Source organism: Oryctolagus cuniculus, chromosome 7 (assembly GCF_964237555.1).
Source record: "Oryctolagus cuniculus chromosome 7, mOryCun1.1, whole genome shotgun sequence".
NCBI classification, from domain to species: Eukaryota; Metazoa; Chordata; class Mammalia; order Lagomorpha; family Leporidae; genus Oryctolagus; species Oryctolagus cuniculus.
This window is the reverse complement of record NC_091438.1, coordinates 79304064-79327913: the sequence shown is the minus strand read 5'-3', so window position 1 is coordinate 79327913 and position 23850 is coordinate 79304064. Positions and strand designations below refer to the sequence as shown.

The 23850-nt window shown below is 38.2% G+C and overlaps 1 protein-coding gene across 9 annotated transcripts in view; it reads right to left on the bottom strand.

Annotated features, from left to right (window-relative positions):
- HFM1 (helicase for meiosis 1) overlaps positions 1-23850 on the bottom strand; it is a 137510-nt gene that overhangs the window by 17934 nt on the left and 95726 nt on the right. For 7 of the 9 annotated variants that reach the window (XM_051857507.2, XM_070078054.1, XM_070078058.1 and 4 more), the window contains 8 exons: positions 21793-21873; positions 21433-21548; positions 17994-18073; positions 16920-17023; positions 8814-9038; positions 5512-5602; positions 1259-1370; positions 1019-1170 (listed from right to left, as the gene is read on the bottom strand). In XM_051857507.2, coding sequence (XP_051713467.2) covers positions 1019-1170; positions 1259-1370; positions 5512-5602; positions 8814-9038; positions 16920-17023; positions 17994-18073; positions 21433-21548; positions 21793-21873 — 961 coding nt within the window. The remainder of the gene's footprint in view (positions 1-1018; positions 1171-1258; positions 1371-5511; positions 5603-8813; positions 9039-16919; positions 17024-17993; positions 18074-21432; positions 21549-21792; positions 21874-23850) is intronic. The other 2 variants (XM_070078056.1, XM_070078057.1) reach the window with 1 other exon arrangement.

The window sequence follows — 23850 nt, the reverse complement described above, 5'->3', positions numbered from 1 at the left end:
TGGTTCTATAGTTAGGTTATTGTTTGGACATCCACATCATATATCAGAGTGCCTGGATTAGAGTCCTGGCTCTGCTTTTGATCCAGCTTCCTGCTCATGTGTACCCTAGGAGGCAGCAAGTGATTGCTCAAGTACTTGGGTCCTTGTCACCCACATGGGAGACCCAGATTGAGTTTCAGGCTCCTGGTTTCAGCCAGACCCAGCCCTGGCTATTGAGGGCATTTGGGGAGTGAACTTGCAGATGTGAAATCTCTATCCCTTTCAAATAAAATAAATTATATTTTTAAAAAGGCCTGTTCCATATGATTAAAACACACACTACATAGTATAATACCAAATACACCTTGAAGATTTCTAGGAAGTTACTGTATCAAATAAATGTCAATATTTATAACCTTATAGGAAGTCTGGGGGGGTGGAATTAGACTTTGTAAACTGTAAAAGGTAGGGATCAAGTGATCAAGTCTCTTTCACATATTTCTTTAAGCATACTGGAAAGTAATGTCATTTAAAAAAATTGTGACCAGGTCTCTAATCTTTGACTCTTCAAGGAGAGAGAAACTGCTGCAGTTTCCCTTTCTAAAACGGCCAGTAGTGGGGACATCAATTAGATTTAATGAGTTTTTCATTTAACCTGCTGAATTGTGAAATAGTCCATTGACTGAAATACAACTTGAACTTTTGCAAAATTGCTGATGCCATTTATATTTTTCAAATGACTTTATACTTTATATATTCAATATACTATATTAAAATCAGTAAAAATAAGTCTATCAAAATATAAAATTTTATAATGAATTAATAGCATCAGTTTTTTTTTTTTCAAAAAATTGAAATAGTTGATGTTGTGAAAGATCTTAAGGAGCTCAGCTCACCAGGGGTCTAAAATTCCCATACCTTTAGTAAATAAAATTATTGGGCTTTGTTTTTTAAAATGAACCAAGGGAAAAGGAATGCAAAATCTATTTGTAAAAAGTTTTATTGGTATAACCTTGAGATGTCTTTAAAGAGTTCTTACCTGACATCAATTTCCTTTTTACATTCATCATTTCTAAAAAAGAACTCCACATTCTTAAAATTTGAAGAATTTGATTTTGGAGAGGAATTAATAAAGCATAGCTTCTGAATCTCTGGTGACAGTCTTTGTTGTTTTCTTTCTTGTAAATGAACCTATGTTTTGATGTAAAAATAGCAATTATTGAAAGCTTAAGTATTCAGGAAAAATTTGGAAGAAAAACAATGAAGTACTTCTGCTTACAAAACTTCCATTTCCAGCTTGTTGAGGTAATTGTGCCATCGAGGATGCACCAAACTTGGACAAAGCAGAATTTGATAAATAAATATTTGCCTTCTCATGTGATGAAACAAAACTGAAAATGAAAATTAATTATTTGTTATAAGCAGCAAACAAGAAAAGCATGCCATTCTAATTTGCATCAGTGGTGATTCTTTGGGGAATATGATCAAAGTGAAATAAATTTATCTAAAAAAATGATGCAGTTTCTTGTACACATGTAAAACTTGGTATATTTCCTTTTCTTTAGACCAAACCAAAGTTTAAATATTCTAAATTAGATAATAGAACTATTTTAAGAGACTACATAAAGAATCATTTAACAATTTTAAAATTGAGTCATGCTTGTTACCTAGAAGTCTCTAAATCTTTTTTTAATTCATCTTGCTTAATTTTTAATCTCCTTTCCCTATTCTGTTCTTACCATAGACATCTCTAATTATCTTCTAACTGTATACTAGAATTCACCTTTAACCTTTTGTATTAAATTCATTCAAGAAAACATAAGTATAATCTCAACACTGTATACCAGATATTATGCTAGGAACTGGGTATAAAGTGACAAATCCTCAAGGAATTACCATCTACTACAGGAACAGACAACAAATAATAATATATACATAATTATAGATACTTTTTTAAAAAGATTTATTCATTTATGTGAAAGTCAGAGTTACAGAGAGAAGGAGAGGCAGAGAGAGAGAGAGAGAGAGAGAGAGAGAGAGAGGTCTTCTATCCGCTGGTTCACTCCTCAATTGGCTGCAATGCCCAGAGCTGTGTTTATCCGAAGCCAGGAGCCAGGAGCTTCTTCTGAGTATTCCATGCGGGTACAGGGGCCCAAGGACTTGGGCCATCTTCTACTGCTTTTCCAGGTCATAGCAGAGAGCTGGGTTGGAAGCGGAGCAGCTGGGACTCAAACTGGCACCCATATGGGATGCTGGCACTGCAGGAGGCGGCTTTACCCACTACACCACAGCACCAGCCTCAATTATAGATTCTGAAGTTATATGAAAGGAATGAACTAAGTAGTATCACGGTAATAACAGTGTGGAGGCATGTAGGCATTTTAAAAAGATGGTCATCAATGCATTTCTGAGGGGGTGACAATATAAGAAGACTCTTGAAGGTTAAAGTATCACGGCCATGTAATGAGCAATGAGCAGCAGGATGAGTAAGGGGAGAATCACCGAAACTGATGGAATTGGAACTTTTTGTCTCTGATTAAAATACATACATGGAAGGAATTAAAATAATAAAGGAGTATAAAAGGAAAAGCAAGGTTCCTTTCCTCCCCAGACCCTTGCATCCCTCAAGCCTTCTTTCAGTGGCTTCTGTTAGAATCTTTTTTTAAAAAAAACACATTTATCTTTTGTTGGTAACTTCCAAACTCTTCCAAAATTATTTGTAGTTTTTAAAATATGTGGTGCACAAAAACCATCTATGTGCTTTTTTATCTTTCTTTTTGTGATTATCTGTTGTTTCTGTACACCCACAGCTTTATTCCACTTTGATGCTTATCTGTTTATTCTGTGTAACTCAGAATTAGAACCAATGCATGAAAATGATAAAAAGACAATTTTAAGGCCAATTTTTTTTTAATTAAATGATCTGAGAGATCCAACCAGGGAACAAGTGTTTTTGAAGTGAATGAGCTCCTGTTATTGGAGCTGTCTTAGTTGACATGGCATGACTATTGCCAGTGATGTTGAAAAAGCCTTCAAGGATTCAGTGGTTGGGAGATGAAATGACACTTAAATTAAATCCCCTTAGCTCTGAAATTCTCTGAAATCTATTATTCTGTGAAGCTGATGCTAATGATCAATAAAATGACTAAATAATAGCAAAAAATTCCAAAAGATAGCACAAACAGTATTTTTCAAAAGCAGAGAATCAAATAATCCTTAACTAGAAAACTGGACCCTGGGGGCAAGTGTTGTGGCACAACAGGTAAAGCTGCAGCCTGTGACACTGGAACCCATATGGGGGCCAGCTTGAGTCCCAGCTGCTCTACTTCTGATCCAGATCCCTGCTGATGCACCTAGAAAAGCAGTGGAAGATAGTTCAAGTGTTTGGGGCCCTTCATTCACATGGGAGACCCAGAAGAAGCTCCTGGCTTTGGCCTGGCCCAGCCCTGGCTGTTGTGGCCATCTGGAGAGAGAACCAGCAGATAGAAGATCTCTCTGTCTCTCCCTATTTCTCTGTAATTCTGACTTTCAAATAAATAATCTTTTTATTTTTTTTTAAAAAGAAAATTGGAGCCTGACTGGGAAAGTTTTGACTTCGAAAATAAAGTTTTCACTTTATTTCTTATCAAGTCCAGAATTTCCAAATGCATTTTCCATTTCCCCAAAGATACTTCACATTGAACATTTCTAAAATGGTCTTTCCCTTTCCAAATCACCTATGTTTCTTATATTCTCAGATAACATCTATGTCTACCCAGTTTCCACTTTTTCTTCCCTCTATCTTAATTATCACATCACATCAACTGAAAGACTGAATCTGTTTTAAACCCAACCTCTTTGTTTCCACAACCTCTGTTAGTCCCACCCTCTACAATTAACTCCATGTGCTGCTGCTAGAATGATTTTTTTTTTCAGCTAAATTGTTTTTCCTATCCTGAAATATCATGGATAGTTCCTCACTATCTACCATAGACGTAAAAAAATGAGAGACCTCCTAAGGGTACAGAATTATTTTTGTTATTATTTTCACAGGAGTGCTGAGAGTATATCGCTTTTTAAAATTGTTAAAATTTAAAAATATGAGATGTCACATAAAATTTCAGAATCTTAGCTTTTCTTGGAAAAAAATCAGAATACCTGACAACAATGTACTCACATTTTTTGCATAAAAAAATTGGCTGGAGCCAAGCAGTGGTTGCTCCCTTTAGAAGGGACACTTTACAATTGGTCTTGACCCATCAAATTCTGAAGGCATTTGAGTTTGTGACCCCTGGCATACTGAATAGAGTAAGGTATCTATGTATGACATTCAACCTTAATGCCATGACTACACATCACACTGCTGATCCTTGACCACTGGAAATCTTTCCAAGACTTATTCTTTTACACATAATTTTTTATACCTGGAATGCCTATATATTGCTTTTCTACTTGTCAAACTCCTATTCAGGCAGTGGGCACTGTGCTAAAGTGGCTTGAAAAGCTGCTTGGGTTACCCACATTCAATATAAGAGTGCCTGATTCGAGTCCTGGTGATTCTATTTTCAATCCAACTTCCTGCTAATGTGTATCCCAGGAGGCAGCAGATGATGGCTGAAGTATTTGAGTATCTTCCACCAATGAGCAAGACCCAGATTGAATTCCTGGCTTTGGTTTTGGCCTGGACAAGTCCTTGCAGATGGAAGATTTCTCTCACTGCTTTTCAAATGAATAAAAAATGAATAGTAAAAAAAAAAAAAAAAAGTTTAAAAACTCTGCAATCTTCAAGGCTTGTGAAAAATAAAGATTCCTGGGCTCTAGAGACCATGAATTTTTTTTTTTAAGATTTATTTATTTATTCGAAAGGCAGAGTAGCAGAGAGCGAGAGCAAGAGATCTTCCCATCAGTTGGTTCACTCCCCAATGGCTGCAACAACCAAGGCTGTGCCAGGTGTCTGGAGCTTCTTCCGGGTCTCACATGTGGGTATGGGGCCCAAGTACTTGGGCCATCCTCCACTGCTTTCCCAGGAGCATTAGCAGAGAGCTGAATTGGAAGTGGAGCAGCCAGGACTTGAAATGGTGCCCATATGGGATGCTGGCACTGCAGATGGTGGCTTTACCCGCTATGCCACAGTGCTGGCTACGAGACCATAATTCTTTAATGTAGAATTCAGAATGTACATTTTTTAAAAAAAGCATTTTATTTATTTTGCCATTTTCTATTTTTAAATTTTAATTAGTTTTTAACAGAAGCAAATGGTTTGTAGATTCAGTTCTAAGAACATAATGATTTTGCCTTCCTCCCTCCCCCCTTCTCCCTTCCACCCTTCTTTCATATTCCTTTCTGATTTTTAGTTTTTGAGATAACATGTTTTAAATTTACAGAATGTACAGTTTTAATATGCACCCAAGCATGGTTTTGGTGCAGGAGTTTGACAACAGCCTCTAAGAAACATCCCTCTAGGGCTGGATTTGTAGCATAGTGCCCATCTCTAATTATGTGTCTAGAGGATATAAAGTTCCAAATATTACAAACCAAAGTTCCAAAACTTGCCTGTTTGATATTTCTCTTTGGAATTTGCTCTTTGACTCCTGGAAAGGTAGCTCACTTGCTCTGATACTTGAACTCAAAGTGCTTCCAAATCCTATGTAAAGAGACAACATTTTGAAATAAAATACCAGGAAACAGCTGAATGAAGCTTTCACAAGTTCTACAAGGCAGGAAGGAATAATTCTTCTCAATAATCAAATTTAATTTGTATAAAGAAACAAAGGCAAAAAGTTATAGGAGAAAAACTATAAAACATATAAGTAAGCCTATTAATCACTATGCTGATTGCTATCAAACTATCACTTATATATTTATTTTAATTCATGTAAAGGATTAAGTCAAAATTGGTTCAATATTTTCAGTGGTCTTCATGTAATTATTTAAAATGCTATATACCTGGTGCAAAATGATATTTATTGAGACTAATTTTCCCAATGACAAAGCTATTCCCTTATAAGTTTAGGCCACCTTAAAAGATCGGAACACAGTACAATACATAATGACAATAATTTTTTTTAAGATTTTATTTATTTATTTGAGAGGTAGAGTTATAGACAGAGAGAGGCAGAGACAGAGAGGTCTTCCATTTGCTGGCTCACTCCCCAGTTGGCTGCAACGGCCAGAGCTGGACTGTTTCAAAGCCAGGAGCCAGGAGCCTCTCCTGGGTCTCCCGTGTGGGTGCAGGGGCCCAAGTGCTTGGGCCACCTTGTATTGCTTTCTCAGGCCACAGCAGAGAGCTGGGTCAGAAGAGGAACATCTTAGACTAGAACCGGTGCCCGTATGGGATGCTGGCTCTGCAGGTGGAGGATTAACCTACTACACCATAGCGCTGGCCCCAACACTTGAGATAGGGATCAGTAGTTGTCTAGTGATATAGGAAACTGTGCCTACTGACTCCAAATCATGGAGATTTTCCTGGCCTATTTTCTAAGGTGGTCAAATCCTGATCTTTTAGAGAGAAGTATTGGCTCTTGTGGCAGGCATCTGGCACAGTGGCTAACATGCCTCTTGGAATGCCCATATCCCACATCAAGGTACCTGGGTCTGAGTCCCAGCTCCATTCCCAATCCTTGCCTCCTGATAATGTGAACCCTGGGAGGTAGTAAGTGATAGCTCAATCACTTGGATCCCTATCACCCATGTGGGAGGCCCAGATTGAGTTCCAGGCTCCTGCCTTCATTTTAGCCCAGCCCAGCCCTGGCTGTTGCTGACTTTTGAGGAGTGAACCAGTTGATGGGTGATCTCACTTTATCTCTGTCGCTTTGCCTTTCTATATAATATATAAAGTTGTTTTTTTTTTAAATCACTGTTTAGGTAATTATTGGACCCCTAAAACAATAACATTTTAACTTCTAACTGCTTCCCCTAGAAAGATTATTTTTTAAAAAGATGATTTATTTATTTGAAAGACAGAGTTAGAAAGAGAGGGAGACACAGAGAGAAATTTTCTACCCACTGGTTCACTCCCCAAATGGTTGCAATGGCCAGAGCTGGAACAGGCCAAAGCCAGGAGCCGGAAGCTTCATCTGGTTCTCCCACATGGGTAGCAGAAGCCCAAACACTTGCCCATCCTCTGCTGCTTTCCCCAGGCTACTAGCTGGGAGCTGGATCTGAAGTGGAACAGCTGAGATATGAACTGTTGCCTGTTTGAGATACTGGCAGTTTTACTTGCTATGCTGTGATGCCAGCCCCAGTGAGATTTTTTTTTTTTAATAGCACATGGTGGGGTATGTTAAGAGACAACTATGTTTATGGGAATAAGAGCCTATATTGAGAAGGCTTAGGGACTGATTTCCTTTTATTAGCTCTTATGGGGGAGAGTTTCTTTATTTGCTATCTTGTCATATACTATCCAAGATTTCCATTTCTCTGCTTAAGTGAAATACAGTAAATTTGCCTTTAACTCAAAAACCCAATTCTCATTATTTTTAGTTTTTTAGGACTTAAATACAATTTCTAATATAGGAGCAATGTACCCTTTTTAATATGTATACCTGAAAAGGCATTTTGACCAAAAATGTTACTTCTTTGCAAGCAGATGAATTTTGTTTTTTGACAGGCAGAGTGGACAGTGAGAGAAAGAGACAGAGAGAAAGGTCTTCCTTTTTCCATTGGTTCACCCCGCAATGGCCGCTGCGGCTGGCGTGCTGCAGCCGGTGCACTGCGCTGATCCGAACCCAGGAGCCAGGTGCTTCTCCTGGTCTCCCATGCGGGTGCAGGGCCCAAGCACCTGGGCCATCCTCCACTGCATTCTTGGGCCACAGCAGAGAGCTGGATTGGAAGAGCAGCAACCGGGACAGAATCTGGTGTCCCGACGGGGACTAGAGCCACCACAGGCGGAGGATTAGCCTATTGAGCCGCGGCGCTGGCCCGCAGATGAATATTTTTAAAAAATGGAATACTTTTGTATCATCTTAAAAATGAAGAGTAAGAGGGGCCAATGTTGTGGTGGAGACTAGAATGGAGTTCCTGCCTCCTGCCTCTTGGCTTTGACCTGTCCCAGCCTTGGCTGTTTTGGCATTTGGAGTGACTCAGCAGATGGAATATTCATTCTCTCTCTCTCTCCTTCTCTCTCTTTCTCCCTGTTATTCTGAGTTTCAAATAAATAAATAAACAAATAGATAAATCCTTTAAAAAACAAAAAGAATTACAAGAAGGATAGTCTCTTTTATGGGGGAAAATTCAATCATCAATCAAAATTTGAGTAGGATTTTTGATAAGAAAGAAAAGCAACAGACTACAAAACTTCCTTTGCTATATCATCATCATGGAATCTTGACCTCTGTTCTGAAGGGAAGAAACACTCTTTGTGGAAGGGTCATCATTTCAGTTTTGCTAAAAAATTATAAATATTTATTTATTTAATTGAAAATCAGAGTTACAGAGAGTGCGGGACACACACACACACACACAGAGAGAGAGAGAGAGAGAGAGAGAGAGAATCTTCCATCCACAGTTTCACTCCTCAAGTGGCTGAAATGGCCAGGACTGAGCCAGGCTGAAATCAGGAGCCAGGAGCTTCAATCAGGTTTCTCACGTGAGTGGGGCTTTTCCTAGACCATTAGCAGGGGTCAGGACTGGAAGTGGAACACCTGGTATATCATCCATATGGGATGCCGGTGTTGAAGGCAGTGGCTTTACCTGCTATGTTACAATGCTGGCCCCTTAAAATTATAATCTCAAGAAACTAAATTTAATTAAGCAAGCACACACACAAAGGCAAGGAAAATTAGTGCCAGAATCCAAAATGAAAAATATTTAAAGAATTTCTAATGAAGTTATTTCATGCTAAAATATAATTTTACCTGATGTTTTTGTCTTCTCATCATCTGAAAAGTTAGTAACTTCTATTAAATTTTCATCATCAAAATCATCCCAAACTTCATTTTCCAATTCAAAGTTCACATTCAAAACTTCTGAAAATGTAGAGTTGCTTTTATCTGCATCTGTCAAATTTTGGTTTCCAGACATGCTAAGATTTCTGTTGACCAGCACTGTTTGAACAGCTCTCTCATTCCATCTAGAAAAATCTGTTATGTATATGTATAAAAGAGTATAGGTACTTTTTAAACTACAAGCATCATTTTATATTGACATATCAAACAAATCTTTCAACTACTAAACAGTGCTCTTCCATAGTAATTTTCAAAAGCATTGGGTCAAGCATTGTTGAGTATTGTGTTCAGCCAATTCTATTTTGTACCTCATATACAGATAGTCACACTAAATTTAATTTTCAATAGATTCTTTCAGACACAATTAAATGTTCCTCTTGATTCCTATTTTAGAATAACTCCATTCCAAGATTGGATTGTGACAGCTTCTAAAATGGTCTTCCTTCTCCAGTTCATCTTCTGGAAAGTTAATTTTGAAGAATGTTTGAACATACTGTCTAAAGCTTATCTGTATCTTTCTCTTGCCAGAAGATCCTCGGTGTTACTTATTTTTTTAATATTTATTTATTTATTTGAGAGACAGACTTACAGAGAGATGGTTAGACAGAGAGGTCTTCCATCCACTGGTTCACTCCCCAGATAGTTGCAACAGCCAATGCTGGGCCTATCCAAAGCCAGGAGCCAAGAGCCTCTTCTGGGTCTCCCGCATGAGTGCAGGGGCCCAAGCACTTGGGCCACCTTCTACTGCTTTCCCAGGCCATTAGCAAGCAGGGAGTTGGATCAGCCCATATGGGATGCCAGTGCTGCAGGCAGAGGCTTAACCTACTATGCCACAGCTCTGGCCCCTTCTTATTGTTTATAGCCAGAATTTAGAGCAGACTATCTGGGTGAAAATTCTACCTCTGTCATTTATTAGTTGTATATTCTTAAGTAATTCAAACTGCCTGATTCTAAAATTCTTCTCTGCAAAATGGGGATAATAATAGTACCTACTTCAAAACATTGTTATGGGGACAAAATTACTTGACTTGTACAGTTTTGCATAGTAGTATACTAACAAATGTTTAATAACTATCTCTCTACATGCAAGTATTTTTTACTGAAATTTACTGACATAAAGAATGCCAGTAGCACATATTTTACAAATAATATACATAGCATGCTTAATTGTAAATTACATTTAACTAACTGATTTTCATTGAGTTTACCACTCTTTTATCTATAGTCAACCTCTGGTTGCAATTAATAAATGAGTTTAGTTTTTATATAAATATTGGTTGACATTTTTATTGACTTTAACAAGTAAGATGAAATTCACTTTAAGGGACATTCTTAAGTTCCTTAGAATTAGCAGTTTTCAAACACTAGAAGAATCTTCCCTCAATTTTCTTGTTATTCATAATGTCATGGCTAAAGACACAGCACACTGTTCAATTTAATCTCTACTATTAACATGTTATTCATCATGGTTTTAAATCTAAACAGTAAATCAATTCCTGATTAGTAGTATTTACTGATTTCCATGGTAAAAATACACTCATAACTAATTTCAAGCTACTAATGTGACATCAGTGAATAAGAACTTGGGAATAAATGCACAGAACCATCCCTTTAATTCTTTAAATTTTAATTAGCAGTATTTCCACCAAATGTATAAATAACCTCAGGAACACAGAAAACAAGTTAGATGTAATAGAATAATTAGAAAGTTATGGGATTTGAGTATTTCTTTTGATTTGTTTTTAACATAATTTATTTAACTGAAAATTTGTATAATTGAAATTTTAATAATAGCTGAGTTTCCTGAAAATTTAGCAATAAGCTCTCATAAGCCAGTGCAGGCTTGCTTTAGTACTCCACAGTTTCCTTCACTGCAAACACTATCCTCTTCTTTATCTGTCCAACTCCTACCTTATCTTTCAACCATACCTACAACTATAGTTCACACAATTCTACTCTTGTACATTGATAGGCACACACACACACACATACACACACAATATGATATGTACTAAAAATGGAAGTAGTACAAAGTGCAAAGGGAACACAGAGGAAAGAGGACCTAAATCTGCATATAGAGTCAGATAGACTCTTGTAAGGTGATAATACATGTAGGAACAGTAGGAGAAATTAGAGGATGGTAGATCTGTGGTTGTAGAGCAGAATAAGAAGGAGACATTCCATGAAGGGAGAATAGCATGTAAAAAACACAGCAGAATGAGAGACTGGGAACTGCAAATTTTTAGGATTTCTGGAGCACAAAGTAGAGGAAAAAGACAAGACACACTGAGACTACTCAGACACCTAAGTGATAAATCACATTGATACTTTTTTGCCATGTTAACAGGATTTTTTTCTTCTTATGGTCAAGAGGCAACTAGAAGACATTTTATCAACAGGTTTAAATGATCAGGTACACCTGTTAGATCCCTTGGAATAGGTACGGATTGCAAGATAATGAGACTGGAAGCAGAGAGAAAATAACAAAGTTATTACAATAAATGAGTGACTAAATAAATGTCTAAGCTAGAATATCAATAGAAAGGTACAGAGGAAAGAACGTCTGTGAGAGATGTACTGGACAAAATAAGATTTGGGAATTATTTGTGGAGTGAGATATTTAGAATAATCAGCTTTAGTAGCTTAGAAGAGGATATATTCACCTAGCTAAGGAAAAAAAGAAGGAGCAGAGTGACTTTAGGAAGATGGGAAGAAACAGTTCAGTTGCTAACCTGTTGATTTTTGGGTGGATAGGTCCAGGAAAGTGATTATATGACTTGAAGTTAGAAAGACCTAGACAAGAAATACAAACCTAGAAATCATAAAAATATAGTTAACGACTTAAAGCATAGGCTTGACTTATATTTTCTAGGAAATGCTTTTGAAGTGAGAACAATCAAGAAGCAAATAGAAGCAAGAAGTGGAAGCAAAAGTGGGAAGAAAGAAGAGGAAGAAAAGGAAGAATCCTTTTGCCAATATCAACAGGAAGAAAATCCCAAGAAGCCTAAGAAGAAGCACAAGAATCAACAGAACGGTTTAACTGAAGCCAAAGGAGAGATTTCCAAAAGGAAGAAATACCAGAAGTATCAAATACCTCAAAAGGTAAAATAAATAAATAAAAGTTGAGAGGCCAGCGCTGTGGCACAGTGGGTCAACGCCCAGGCCTGAAGTGCTGGCATCCCATATGGCCACCGGTTCTAGTCCCAACTGTTCCTCTTCCAGTCCAGCTCTCTGTTATGGCCTGGGAAAGCAGTAGAAGATGGCTCAAGTCCTTGGGTCCCTGCACCCACGTGAGAGATCTGGAGGAAGCTCCTGGCTCCTGGCACAGCTCCAGTCGTTGCAGCCAATTGGGGAGTGAACCATTGGATGGAAGACCTCTCTCTCTCTCTCTCTCTCTCTCTGCCTCTCTTCTCTCTGTGTAACTCTGACTTTCAAATGAATAAATAAATCTTTTAAAAAAAAGTTGAAATAGTTCACTGAGTTCAATATTTAGAAGTTAACTAAATGAGCAAAAGTAATTTTTAAGGGGTGATGGAGAAAGAATCCAAACTTTAATTAAGGAAGACTGATTAAGATGTAAAAAAGTGATGTACCAAATACAAATTGCTTTCAAGAATTTTTGTTTGTTGAAATAGCAAAAGTGAGAGGGTGAAGACTTGAGGATTCTGGTGTTTTTTTTTGTTTTTTTTTTTTTTTGTTTTTTTCATTTGCCTGACATTCTTTCTTTTCTGTTAGTGAGAACAGCCCTCTTTTCCTTTGGGGAAACTGCCTCCACCATGCCATTTGATCCTAGTGAGGCCATAATTCATGACATTCTGGAGTTACATCACCCAGTTCTCAGGCTACTAGGCTTGATGAAAGATGATCACATGACTTAAATGAAGCCAGTTAGAATGAACTCCAGCCTGCCAAAACTAACAGGGAAGATGAGTTTTTCCTACGGAGGCTGCTAAACCGGGAAGATAAGTTAGAAGGGACTTGACATGAAGAAAGCCTGTTTAACTAAGTCAGTCAGCAACAGGCACTGCTAGATTCAGAGAAAGCCAAAGGCATATTGAGCTCAGTAGAGTGCCTGGATCTACCCAAATGCATGTCTTGACTTTTAGTTTGCATGAACAGTTACCATTTTCATGCTTAAGTCACTTTGAGTAGAATTTCTACTACTTCTACACTATTTGATTATAAGTGTATAATCAAAAAGGCCCCAGCTAGCTAGATGGGGACATAGAGCTAAAGAAGGAAGACCTGAGCTTATTCATATGCTAACAAGAAAGAAACAACTGACAGGACAGAATGAAATACAGGAAACAGGATAAGACTAACTCGTCTCCTAAAGTTCAAGAGAAGGCAGAATTGGATAGGATTAAGAATATAGTGGGAGAAACAAACTTCAAATAGAAGAAAAGGCAATTTCTTCTTTCAAAACAAATAGAGGGCTATGGATGGGTTCAGAGACAGAGAAGTATATGGTTGGTATGTGAGAAAAGGTGAAAAATTGAAAGAGTTCATATATTATTGGCTTGATTTTCAGTTCTCCTCTGATAACTAAAAGTCAATTCTGTTTTATAAAAATGGCACTGGACTAGGAATCAAGAGATATGGAAACTATTTCTGGTCCTGCTATTAATTAATATGTGATTCTGGGCAAGTCATTTAATCTATCAGTCTTGACTTCTTTCACTATAAAATGAGAAATTGCACAAAAGTCCCTTTCAATTTAAATTTTATGATTCAGTATGCTTCCACATATAATTCTGACATTTTTCTTCTTCTTTTTTCAAAATTAGAATACAGATGATAAAAAATGCCATGTTTTCTCAAGACACTTACAAAAGCAGCTTTTGAATGAATTTAAAGTATGTTTTGGGCTGACTTGCCCCAATTGGTAGAGTTGGAAACATACCAGGGGATTCCAATTCAATCCCATCAAGGTGGCATGTGCCAATGCCATCTCACTACTCCAAGTGATCAATTTCAGTTCACAATTGATCATAATGAAAGGACTAAGAGTCAAAGGGAGCACATAAACAAGTCTAGTATCTGCTAACACCAACCGATAGAATAAATAAAGGGGAGAGTGATCCAACATGGGAAGTGAGATACTCAGCAGACTCATAGAAGGGCAGATGTCCTAAATAGCACTCTGGCCTCAGAATCAGCCCTAAAGGCACTCGGATCTGGCTGAAAAGCCCATGAGAGTATTTCAGGCATGGAAAGCCAAGACACTCTGGCAAAAAGATCTCTGTGAGTGAGATCCCAGTGGAAAGAACAGGTCTTCAAAGAGGGAGGTGCCTTTCTCTGAAGGGAGGAGAGAACCTCCACTTTGACTATGACCGTGTCTAAACAAGATAAGAGTCGGAGAACTCAAGGGGCTTCCATTGCCTTGGAAACTCATAACTGGTGCATAGGGAGATTACTGATGCCATAAACAGGAGTGTCAATTTGTAAAGTCAACAACAGGAGTCACTGTGCACTTACTCCTCATGTAGGATCTCTGTCCTTAACGTGCTGTACACTGAGGCTTAATGCTATAACGAGTACTCAAACAGTATATTTCACTTTGTGTTTCTATGGGGGTGCAAACGACTGAAATCTTTACTTAATGTACACTAAACTGATCTTCTGTAAAAAAAAAAAAAAAAAAAAAAAAAAAGAAATTATCAATTCCCAACTTGACTCTCACTGGGATTAAACATGACAATAGGTCTGATCTGATTTCATCATCATTTAAAAAAAATCATCTATTATTTTTCACTTTATGTTTCTGTGTGGGAGCAAACTGTTGAAATACTTACTTAAGGTATACTAAGCTGATCTTCTGTATATTAAGATAATCGAAAATGAATCTTGATGTGAATGGAAGGGGAGAGGGAGTGGGAAAGGGGAGGGTTGTGGGTGGGAGGGACGGTATGGGGGGGGAAGCCATTGTAACACATGAGTCGTACTTTGGAAATTTATATTCATTAAATAAAAGATTAAAAAAAATGAACATCAAAAAAAAAAATAAAGTATGTTTTACCAACAATGACTAATGCATGGAAAATATAATATACTCAATTACTTCTATTAATAATACTAGATAAAATTTTAAGACCTTTACAATTTATTTAATCCTAAAATCTCCAAAATATAGCCATATAAGGGAACTAAGAAAAGTAGTTAAATATACTATGAAATGTTCTACTAAATGGCAGAGCAAGGACTTAGACACAGACAGATAATTTTCAGATCCTGTGAGCTTAACTACCATTTTATATGGTTCCATTTAAAAAAAAAAATGTGGCCCACCCAGTAAAACAGAATACTATTATTAATTGGAGAGTTAAAATACCAATATGGTACCTTTCTGTATCAAAATATAAGTTGTATTTGGGATAGTGGATTAGAAAGAAATAAAAGGATGGGGCTGGCACTGTGGTTCAGTGGGTTAACGCCTTGGCCTGAAGCGCCAACATCCCATACCGGTTCGAGACCTGGCTGTCCCACTTCCGATCCAGCTCTCTGCTAGGACCTGAGAAAGCAGTAGAAGATGGCCCAAGTCCTTGGGCCCCTATACCCACATGGGAAACCCAGAAGAAGCTCCAGGCTCTTGGCTTCCAATCAGTGCAGCTCCGGCCGTTGCAGCCAATTGGGGAGTGAACCATTGGATGGAAGACACACCCCCCCCACCTCTCCTCTCTCTATGTAACTGTGCCTTTCGAATAAATAAATATTTTAAAAAAGAGAAAGAAATAAAAGGAAAATTATGTAAATACTCATACACTATAAAAAGTAAGCAAATGGAAAGATAAACTGTCATAAAGAAAGGCAGGGAATAGAGCAGTAGTATAAGGAGGGAATAAGAAGTGGAAGGCAGATAAAAATAAAAGGTTTTACAATTTTATAACAATATCCATATTTTAATGACATTCAGGCTTTGAACAAATTGGATAAATTCTCAAATTCTTCAGGTGAGATTAGGAGGTTTTCATTAATCTCATATGGGGCCCAATGGCTGCCATGGTGTCACAAGAGGTGATAGCTACTCCAGCCCTTGCCCTCTTTAGATTGTAAATTATGACTAAATGAAGATAAATGACAGCATGAAGAAAAGAGTGGCAATAGAAGAAGCCAATGGCAAACACAGAAAATTACTTTCAGAAAACCCTAAGCTTACTATTTCATTTGCATTTATGTAGAGCCATTTGAGCAGACAGCTCACTGGCCAGGATTATTTCTCACACACTAAAAAAGACTGGCTATTAATAGCATGATTCAGGGAATTATGCTACTAATGACAGGATCTAGAGTAATGAATGACCAGGCACAGTGTTAAAGAATTAATAGTCTCATGTGACAGGTACAAACAAAAAGCAAATCAAGATTGCACATCAGCTATATCCCCAAACCTACGTTACAGTCTCATTATAGAAATCTTAACAATCATAGGTTTAAGCATTGGAGAGATACTAAAGGTCACCAATTTCAATCTATTCACTTTGAAGGTAAGACTAAGGTCCAAAGAAGCTGAATAATTTGCTGAAGGTCACACAGCTATTTTGTACAATTATACTAATTCTGTAAATAATTTAAAATAATTCTAAGGACATATGTAAGTAATAATTCAGCATTTTTACACTCTGTTGGACCAAGGATTCCTTATTTTTCTTAGTTTTTTCTCATATTATCTTTCATTAAAATAGCTAACACTATATAGAAGTTTTTTATTTTTAAATTTTATTTAAATTATACAAGTTTCATGTATTTCATATATATATATATATATATATATATATATATATATATATTTAGGAACATAGTGAAACTTCTCCTTACCCCACTGTAAAATCTATAAGACAATACCATCTGAAATAACAAAATCAAGAGTTTGAAACTGGTTCACTAATCCTAGAGAAAAATGTTGTTAATAATCATAATAATTTCAGATGTTGGTTTTTCAAAAACCTTACCTGTCAACCTGAAGTAATGATAAGTCATATTCCCTCTCAAGTCAATAGCAATGATAATTTACCTTACCTTTGTCTTGATATTCTGATGGCTCCTGCTGGATTTTTCCACAGATTTTATGCTGATCCCATTGTTCCATTAGAGGCAATTCAGGTATATTTGAATATTCCAACCTTTATAAAGATAAATAAAATAATAAACATGTTAAAAGGAAATAAGAAAACAAATCTAGCTTATTCATATAAATTTTTTAAAATGTGGCTTCTCCACTCAATACTTCCATGATAAACTGTACCAAGCTTGGGAAGTGACCAATACTCAGTCTCCTTACATGCTCCCAGTAGATATCTGCTATCTGTGTATAGTCTTTAAAAATCTAATGCTAATGTTTTTAATTAGATAACAAAAGCTGAGATCTCTAGAAGTCATGCGGTATCAGGTATTCTGAGTGCTTAGTTCCCACTCTGTAATGGTTGTTACAAAATATTAGATGTCCTCTCTGCCTATAGAATGCCCTTGTCAGGATGGGAAATTATTCATATACTGTAGTCTTCTAGGCATCATGACACAGGAAAGGAATGCTCAGTTACCGTCTAGGACCTTCTGCTTACTAATATGGAATATGAGCTTCAGCTTTCTCATCTGTAAAATGAGATGAAAATACTTTATTTTATGAGCTAGTTGTCAACAAAGGTGTGATTTTTAAATTATACCATATTTTATAAATCTGAGGTGTTTTTAATATAGAATGAGCATCTTAATAGAAAGGTTAGACTTTGTACGCTAACAAGATTTCCCTTTTTAAAGTATAGTAAATATACTACTGTCACTTAGCTTAGAAAGAAGAGAGAACCTGAGGGAGTTGTGTACAAGATAGATTTCCTAGGAAAGAGATGATTTGATGAGAGCTACCTGTAGATGATTCAATGAATGTTAATGTATTCTATAACCATACAGTTCTAAATAAATCTTAGGTATGAAAGATCATGAAATTCTAGTATCATTGCTTCATTACAGAAATAAATGATTACTGTGATTTTCTGCGTATAAATAGTGACCACGTTACCCTGAAAAGCAGGTATCTGATAGAACAAAGACTTCAAGATGAATATTTTATCTTAGACATTAACATTATATTTGTACCTTGATATACTGGGTAGGGAAGGTTTTGGAGTAAAACCAAACTCTGTAAGGCTCACGCTTTGAGGTTTATTCATCTGAATCTATTAATGAAAAAAATACAAGTTCAACTATCAATTTCATATGAAGACCAAACATACCAAGAACAAAATCCTTGCTAGTTTATAAAGTTCAGAAATCAATGAATTAGGAGAAACTGAGGGGAGTTCTCCAATCAATCTCTTTCTTAAATGTAGGCATTCTTCATGCTTCTTTACTAGGCCTTCTTCTTTTTACATTCTATATACTCTCAATGAAAAATCTGTGTACTCCCAGGACTTCTCTTCATGTGAATGACTCTCAAAACTGTATTTCTAGCTCAGCTGCTCTACTGATTTTCACAGTTATATCCAACTGTCTACAGGATATCTTTACGTAGACATTTGCAAGTCTCTAAATTCAGAATTTATGGAACTGAATTTATCCTAAGTCTGCTTCCCCAAATTTGCTTTTTCTCTAGAGTTACTAACCTAGTAAAGTCCAACTTTTCTTCCCATTCCTCAAGCCAGAAAGCTGGGCATCAATTTGACTACACCTTTAATGTCACTCCTCACAATCAATGAGGGACCAAGGTAGTTGAGTCTACCCTGAAAAATATTTTAAACCCAGCCACTTCTTTCCCTTGCTACTGGCTCTCCTACTCTAGGCCATCATTTTGCTCAGATTATTGCAAAAAAATCACCTAATGAGTCCCTGTGTTTCTATTCTATCATCCCCTAATCCCTTCTCTACACCGCAGCCAGAGTGAACTTTATGAAACACAATTCTGATCATTCACTGATTAAAGCCCTTCAGTGGCTTCCCAATACTTTCAGGATAAAGTATAAATCCCTGAAATAGCAAAAGGGTCTGCATGATCTAGCTCCTACTTACCTCTTCAGCTTCGTCTGTCTATACTTTTCTACTTATAATTGAACTCAAAACATAATGTATTATTTCAGTTCCTTTAAAGATCTTTATCTGTCTCCTGTCCCAGAAACTCTGTATATTGTTTATGTCTGGAATATTTTTCTACCTTTTCCCATCACCATTTTGATACTCTACCCTTCCATATTTGACTTATCGTGCAGTTCTCAATTCTCAATTAGGAATCCTTCCTTAGCCCACTAAATTTGAATTGAGTACACTTTCTATCTGAACTCAAGTATCTTATATTTCTGTCACAGACTCATATATCACACTATATTGAAAAGGCCTGTTTACTTTTTTGTATTCTTAATTCAATTATTTATTCTGGGCCGGCGCCGTGGCTCAATAGGCTAATCCTCTGCCTTGCAGCGCCGGCACACCAGGTTCTAGTCCCGGTCGGGGCACCGGATTCTGTCCTGGTTGCCCCTCTTCCAGGCCAGCTCTCTGCTGTGGCCTGGGAGTGCAGTGGAGGATGGCCCAAGTCCTTGGGCCCTGCACCCGCATGGGAGACCAGGAGAAGCACCTGGCTCCTGGCTTCGGATCAGCACGGTTCGCCGGCCGCAGCGCGCCAGCCGCAACGCGCCGGCCGCAGTGGCCATTGGGGGGTGAACCAACGGCAAAGGAAGACCTTTCTCTCTGTCTCTCTCTCTCACTGTCCACTCTGCCTGTCAAAAAAAATAAAAATAAAAAAATAAAAAAATAATTTATTCTACGAGGATTAGAAATAAAACTCTTACTCATCACTATATTTTAGCACCCTGACATATTCTTGGTGCTCACTGAATATGGAAAGAAGGAATAATAGGGGGAAAAAAGGAAAGAGGGAAGGAGAGGGGGAAGAGAAGCAGAAAGGAAAGGAAGAAGTAAAGAGGCAGGGAAGGAAGAAAAGAAGGAAAGAAAGTAGAAAAAGAAACTTATGCTACTAAAACATTCAGAAGGTGGTGACCATTTCAAACCTCATGCCTCTCTCTGTTTCCCAACATTCCCTTGTTTTAGCTTTATGACTCAGAATTTTCACTCTTAAAAAAGTCTTAGAGGGCTGGTGCTCTGGCACAGCAGGTTAACGCCCTGGCCTGAAGCATCAGCATCCCAAATGAGCTCCGGTTCGAGGCCCGGCTGCTCCACTTCCGATTCAGCTCCCTGCTGTGGCCTGGGAAAGCAGTAGAGGATGGCCCAAATCCTTGGGGTCCTGCACCCGTGTGGGAGGCCCGGAAAAAGCTCCTGACTCCTGGCTTTGGATTGGCACAGCTCCAGCCATTGCGGCCAATTGGGGAGTGAACCATTGGATGGAAGACCCCCCCACACACACACTCTGCCTCTCCTCTCTCTGTGTAACTCTGACTTTCAAATAAATAAATTAATTTTAAAAATTCTTAGAAAAGGGATTTTCTGGGTTATGATGACAGGTTTAAGATAAGTCTGCCTTTGACTTAGCCTACCAAGCAGTAAAACCCTCATTCCTTCATCACTTGTTCAGTATAAAAATAGGTGCAAGAATCAAAATCAGGGGCCGGCGCCGTGGCTCACTTGGTTAATCCTCCGCCTGCGGTGCTGGCATCCCATATAGGCGCCAGGTTCTAGTTCCGGTTGCTCCTCTTCCAGTCCAGCTCTCTGCTGTGCCTGGGAGGGCAGTGGAGGATGGACCAAGTGTTTGGGCTCCTGCACCCGCACGGGAGACCAGGAAGAAGCACCTGGCTCCTGGCCATTTGGGGAGTGAACCAATGGAAGGAAGACCTCTCTCTCTATATCTCTCTCTCTCTAACTCTACCTGTCAAAAAAAAAAAAAAAAAAAAAAAAAAAAAAGGAATCAAAATCAGCTTCAGACTTTCCAGCCCAGTCCAAGCCAGATGGAGTCAGGAAAGGACAAGAATGCCCAGATTCAGTTCCTGAATATTTCCCCCTTTTCTCCCTTCTTGGAATAAGGGGAGAAAAAAGGGCTGATGAGGAATGGGCAGAATAAATATGTATCAAAAGCAGATTTAAGTACTGATTTTCAATAATGGTAATTTTCCAAAGCTGGCGCCGTGGCTCAATAGGCTAATCCTCCGCCTTGCGGCGCCAGCACACCAGGTTCTAGTCCCGGTTGGGGAGCCAGATTCTGTCCCGGTTGCCCCTCTTCCAGGCCAGCTCTCTGCTGTGGCCCGGGAGTGCAGTGGAGGTTGGCCCAAATCCTTGAGCCCTGCACCTGCATGGGAGACCAGGAGAAGCACCTGGCTCCTGGCTTCGCATCAGCGCGATGCACTGGCCGCAGCAGCCATGGCAGCCATTGGAGGGTGAACCAACTGCAAAGGAAGACCTTTCTCTCTGTCTCTCTCACTGTTCACTCAGCCTGTCAAAAAAAAATTAAATAAAATAATGGTAATTTTCGTAGTCAATCCCACAAGTAATTAGTTCCAAAGTATACATTAGGTATCTACCTAATTGGTATCCAGAACAAATAATATTGATATATAACTAAATACAGAACACAGGAATAAATGTTATCAAAATTAACCTTGAGTCGTTTAACTGGAGGAAGAGATGAACAGGCATTCCTGTTTCTTAAATCAGATAAATATGAAGAAATTGGTGAGTCTCTAATTTCTGATTTCTGTGCAACTCCAGTTTTACCTATGAAAAGAAATTTTAGATTCTTCAGGTTGAAATTCAGGTACTGTTCATATAAAGCCAAATTTCTTCAAATTTTCAAATCTAATATTTATTTTTTAAAATGCTGTCCAAAAAAGAAAAATTCTTTGACAGCTATAAGTTGTACGATATAAGTATCATGCATAGATAATTAGGATGTCATTACTATTCATGAAAGATCCTTCAGTTTCTAATGCCTGAAATAAACTTGTTTAATGAAACTCACAGCAGTCATGTCCACATGTTTGTTTATTTTTACAAGGATGATTACATTCTCGGTTCCCAGGTTTTTTGCAAGTAGTCATTCCTAAATTAAGAAAAACAAACTCATTTATTACTTTATTATTATAAATTTAATATAATTTTTTCCAGTCTCTTTTCTTTTAGTACAAAAAGATTATGATGTTCATACTTCCTCAACTGTTAGCCCATGTAATTTTTTTTAAAAGATGTATTTATTTAGAGGCGGAGTTACTGAGGCAGAGAGAGACAGACAGACAGACAGAGGGGTCTTCTATCTGCTGGTTCATTCCCTAAATGGCTGCCATGGCCAGAGCTGGGCTAATCTGAAGCCAGGAACTTGAAGCTTCTTCCTAGTCTATCACATGGATGCAGGGGCCCAAAGACTTGGGCCATCTTCTACTGTTTTCCTAGGCCATAGCAGAGAGCTGAATCAGAAGTGGTGCAGCCGGGACTTGAACCGGCACCCATATGGGATGCCGGCACTGCAGGCTGTGGACTTTACCTGCTATGCCACAGTGCCGGCCTCAGCCCATGTAATTTTTGAAAGATATTTCTGGTAACAGCCCCTGTCTCACTATTAGCCCCATCCCCAGCTTTTTGTAAGAAAAATCTAGCCTCCTATAAACTTCTCTCAACCTCTCTGGTTTAAATAGAGCTAAATACAAAGAATATTAATAACTTCTGCCCTGAATGGGGTAAGGACAAGAGTGGAGTTTTAAAACCTTTCTTTGTTTTATACTTAAGCCTGAGAACCCTGAAAGAAGCAAATTTCATGATACTTTGATGACACAACTGACAACAGTTAGTAAATAGGACATCAAACATATTTAATAGATATTAGAAATAAATGCTTTAGGGAAATAAGAAATTTGCTCATGAAATCACAGAAAGATTTCTCCCAGCTTGACTATCCTCAGCTAAAATTAATACACTCAAATATATATTTCTTTTATTATATTTTAAATAGTTTTTTTTTGTTTTGTTTTTATATATTTGTTTTAGCTCTTGGTAGAAACAGTAAAGAAAGGAGAGATTTGAATTGGTCCAGAAGGACAGGTAGGCTCTGGATTTAAGGAGGAATCAGAAGAAGATATTTCAGGTAGAGGACATTAATACTCAAAGGCAGCAAACCAGGCGGGCGCCGCAGCTCAATAGGCTAATCCTCCGCCTGCGGCACCGGCACACCAGGTTCTAGTCCTGGTTGGGGCGCCGGATTCTGTCCCGGTTGCCCCTCTTCCAGTCCAGCTCTCTGCTGTGGCCCGGGAAGGCAGTGGAGGATGGCCCAGGTCCTTGGGCCATGCACCCGAATGGGAGACTAGGAGAAGCAACTGGCTCCTGGCTTCGGATCAGCACGGTGCGCCGGCCGCAGCGGCCATTGGAGGGTGAACCAACAGTAAAGGAAGACCTTTCTCTCTCTGTCTCTCTCTCTCTCACACTGTCCACTCTGCCTGTCCAAAAAAAAAAAAGGCAGCAAACCAAAGATTATAGGAACCAAAATCAGCTTATTTTTGCTGGAGCATAGATTTTCTGTGAACAAGAAATGTTGGAGTAAATGACCAAGCCTTTTTTTGCTCAGTTTGCAGTGCCATTCTTCAATCAGCCTTCTCAAGTCACAGCACTTCTAGACAATGGATAATATTTGTGTGGTAGCCTGGAGTAAATGCATGAGACTGCTGAGCTTACAAGGCAATAGTCTGGTTACTTTGAGGGCTGAGCAGATCAAAGTATTGGGTGCTGATAAAAGTAACAAAAAAGTCCCTGGCAGTTGGAAGTTAGCTAAACCAGTGTTCCCAGTTGAATATAAACAAATATTTTTTTGAGGATATAAATAATGCTCAGACAAGGCCGCTCTGTGATAACAGTAGCAGAGACAAGACTACCATGCAGTTATTTCTGAAACTAGGGACAATACTCAAGAGCCACAAAAATAAAGAAATATCCCCCTCTTCTGGCTAACACAGATGAGTGCTAGTTTTTAAATCTTCCCACTCCCAAATAAAATGTATAAAAATATCCCACTTCACTTTATGAGAGCACACTT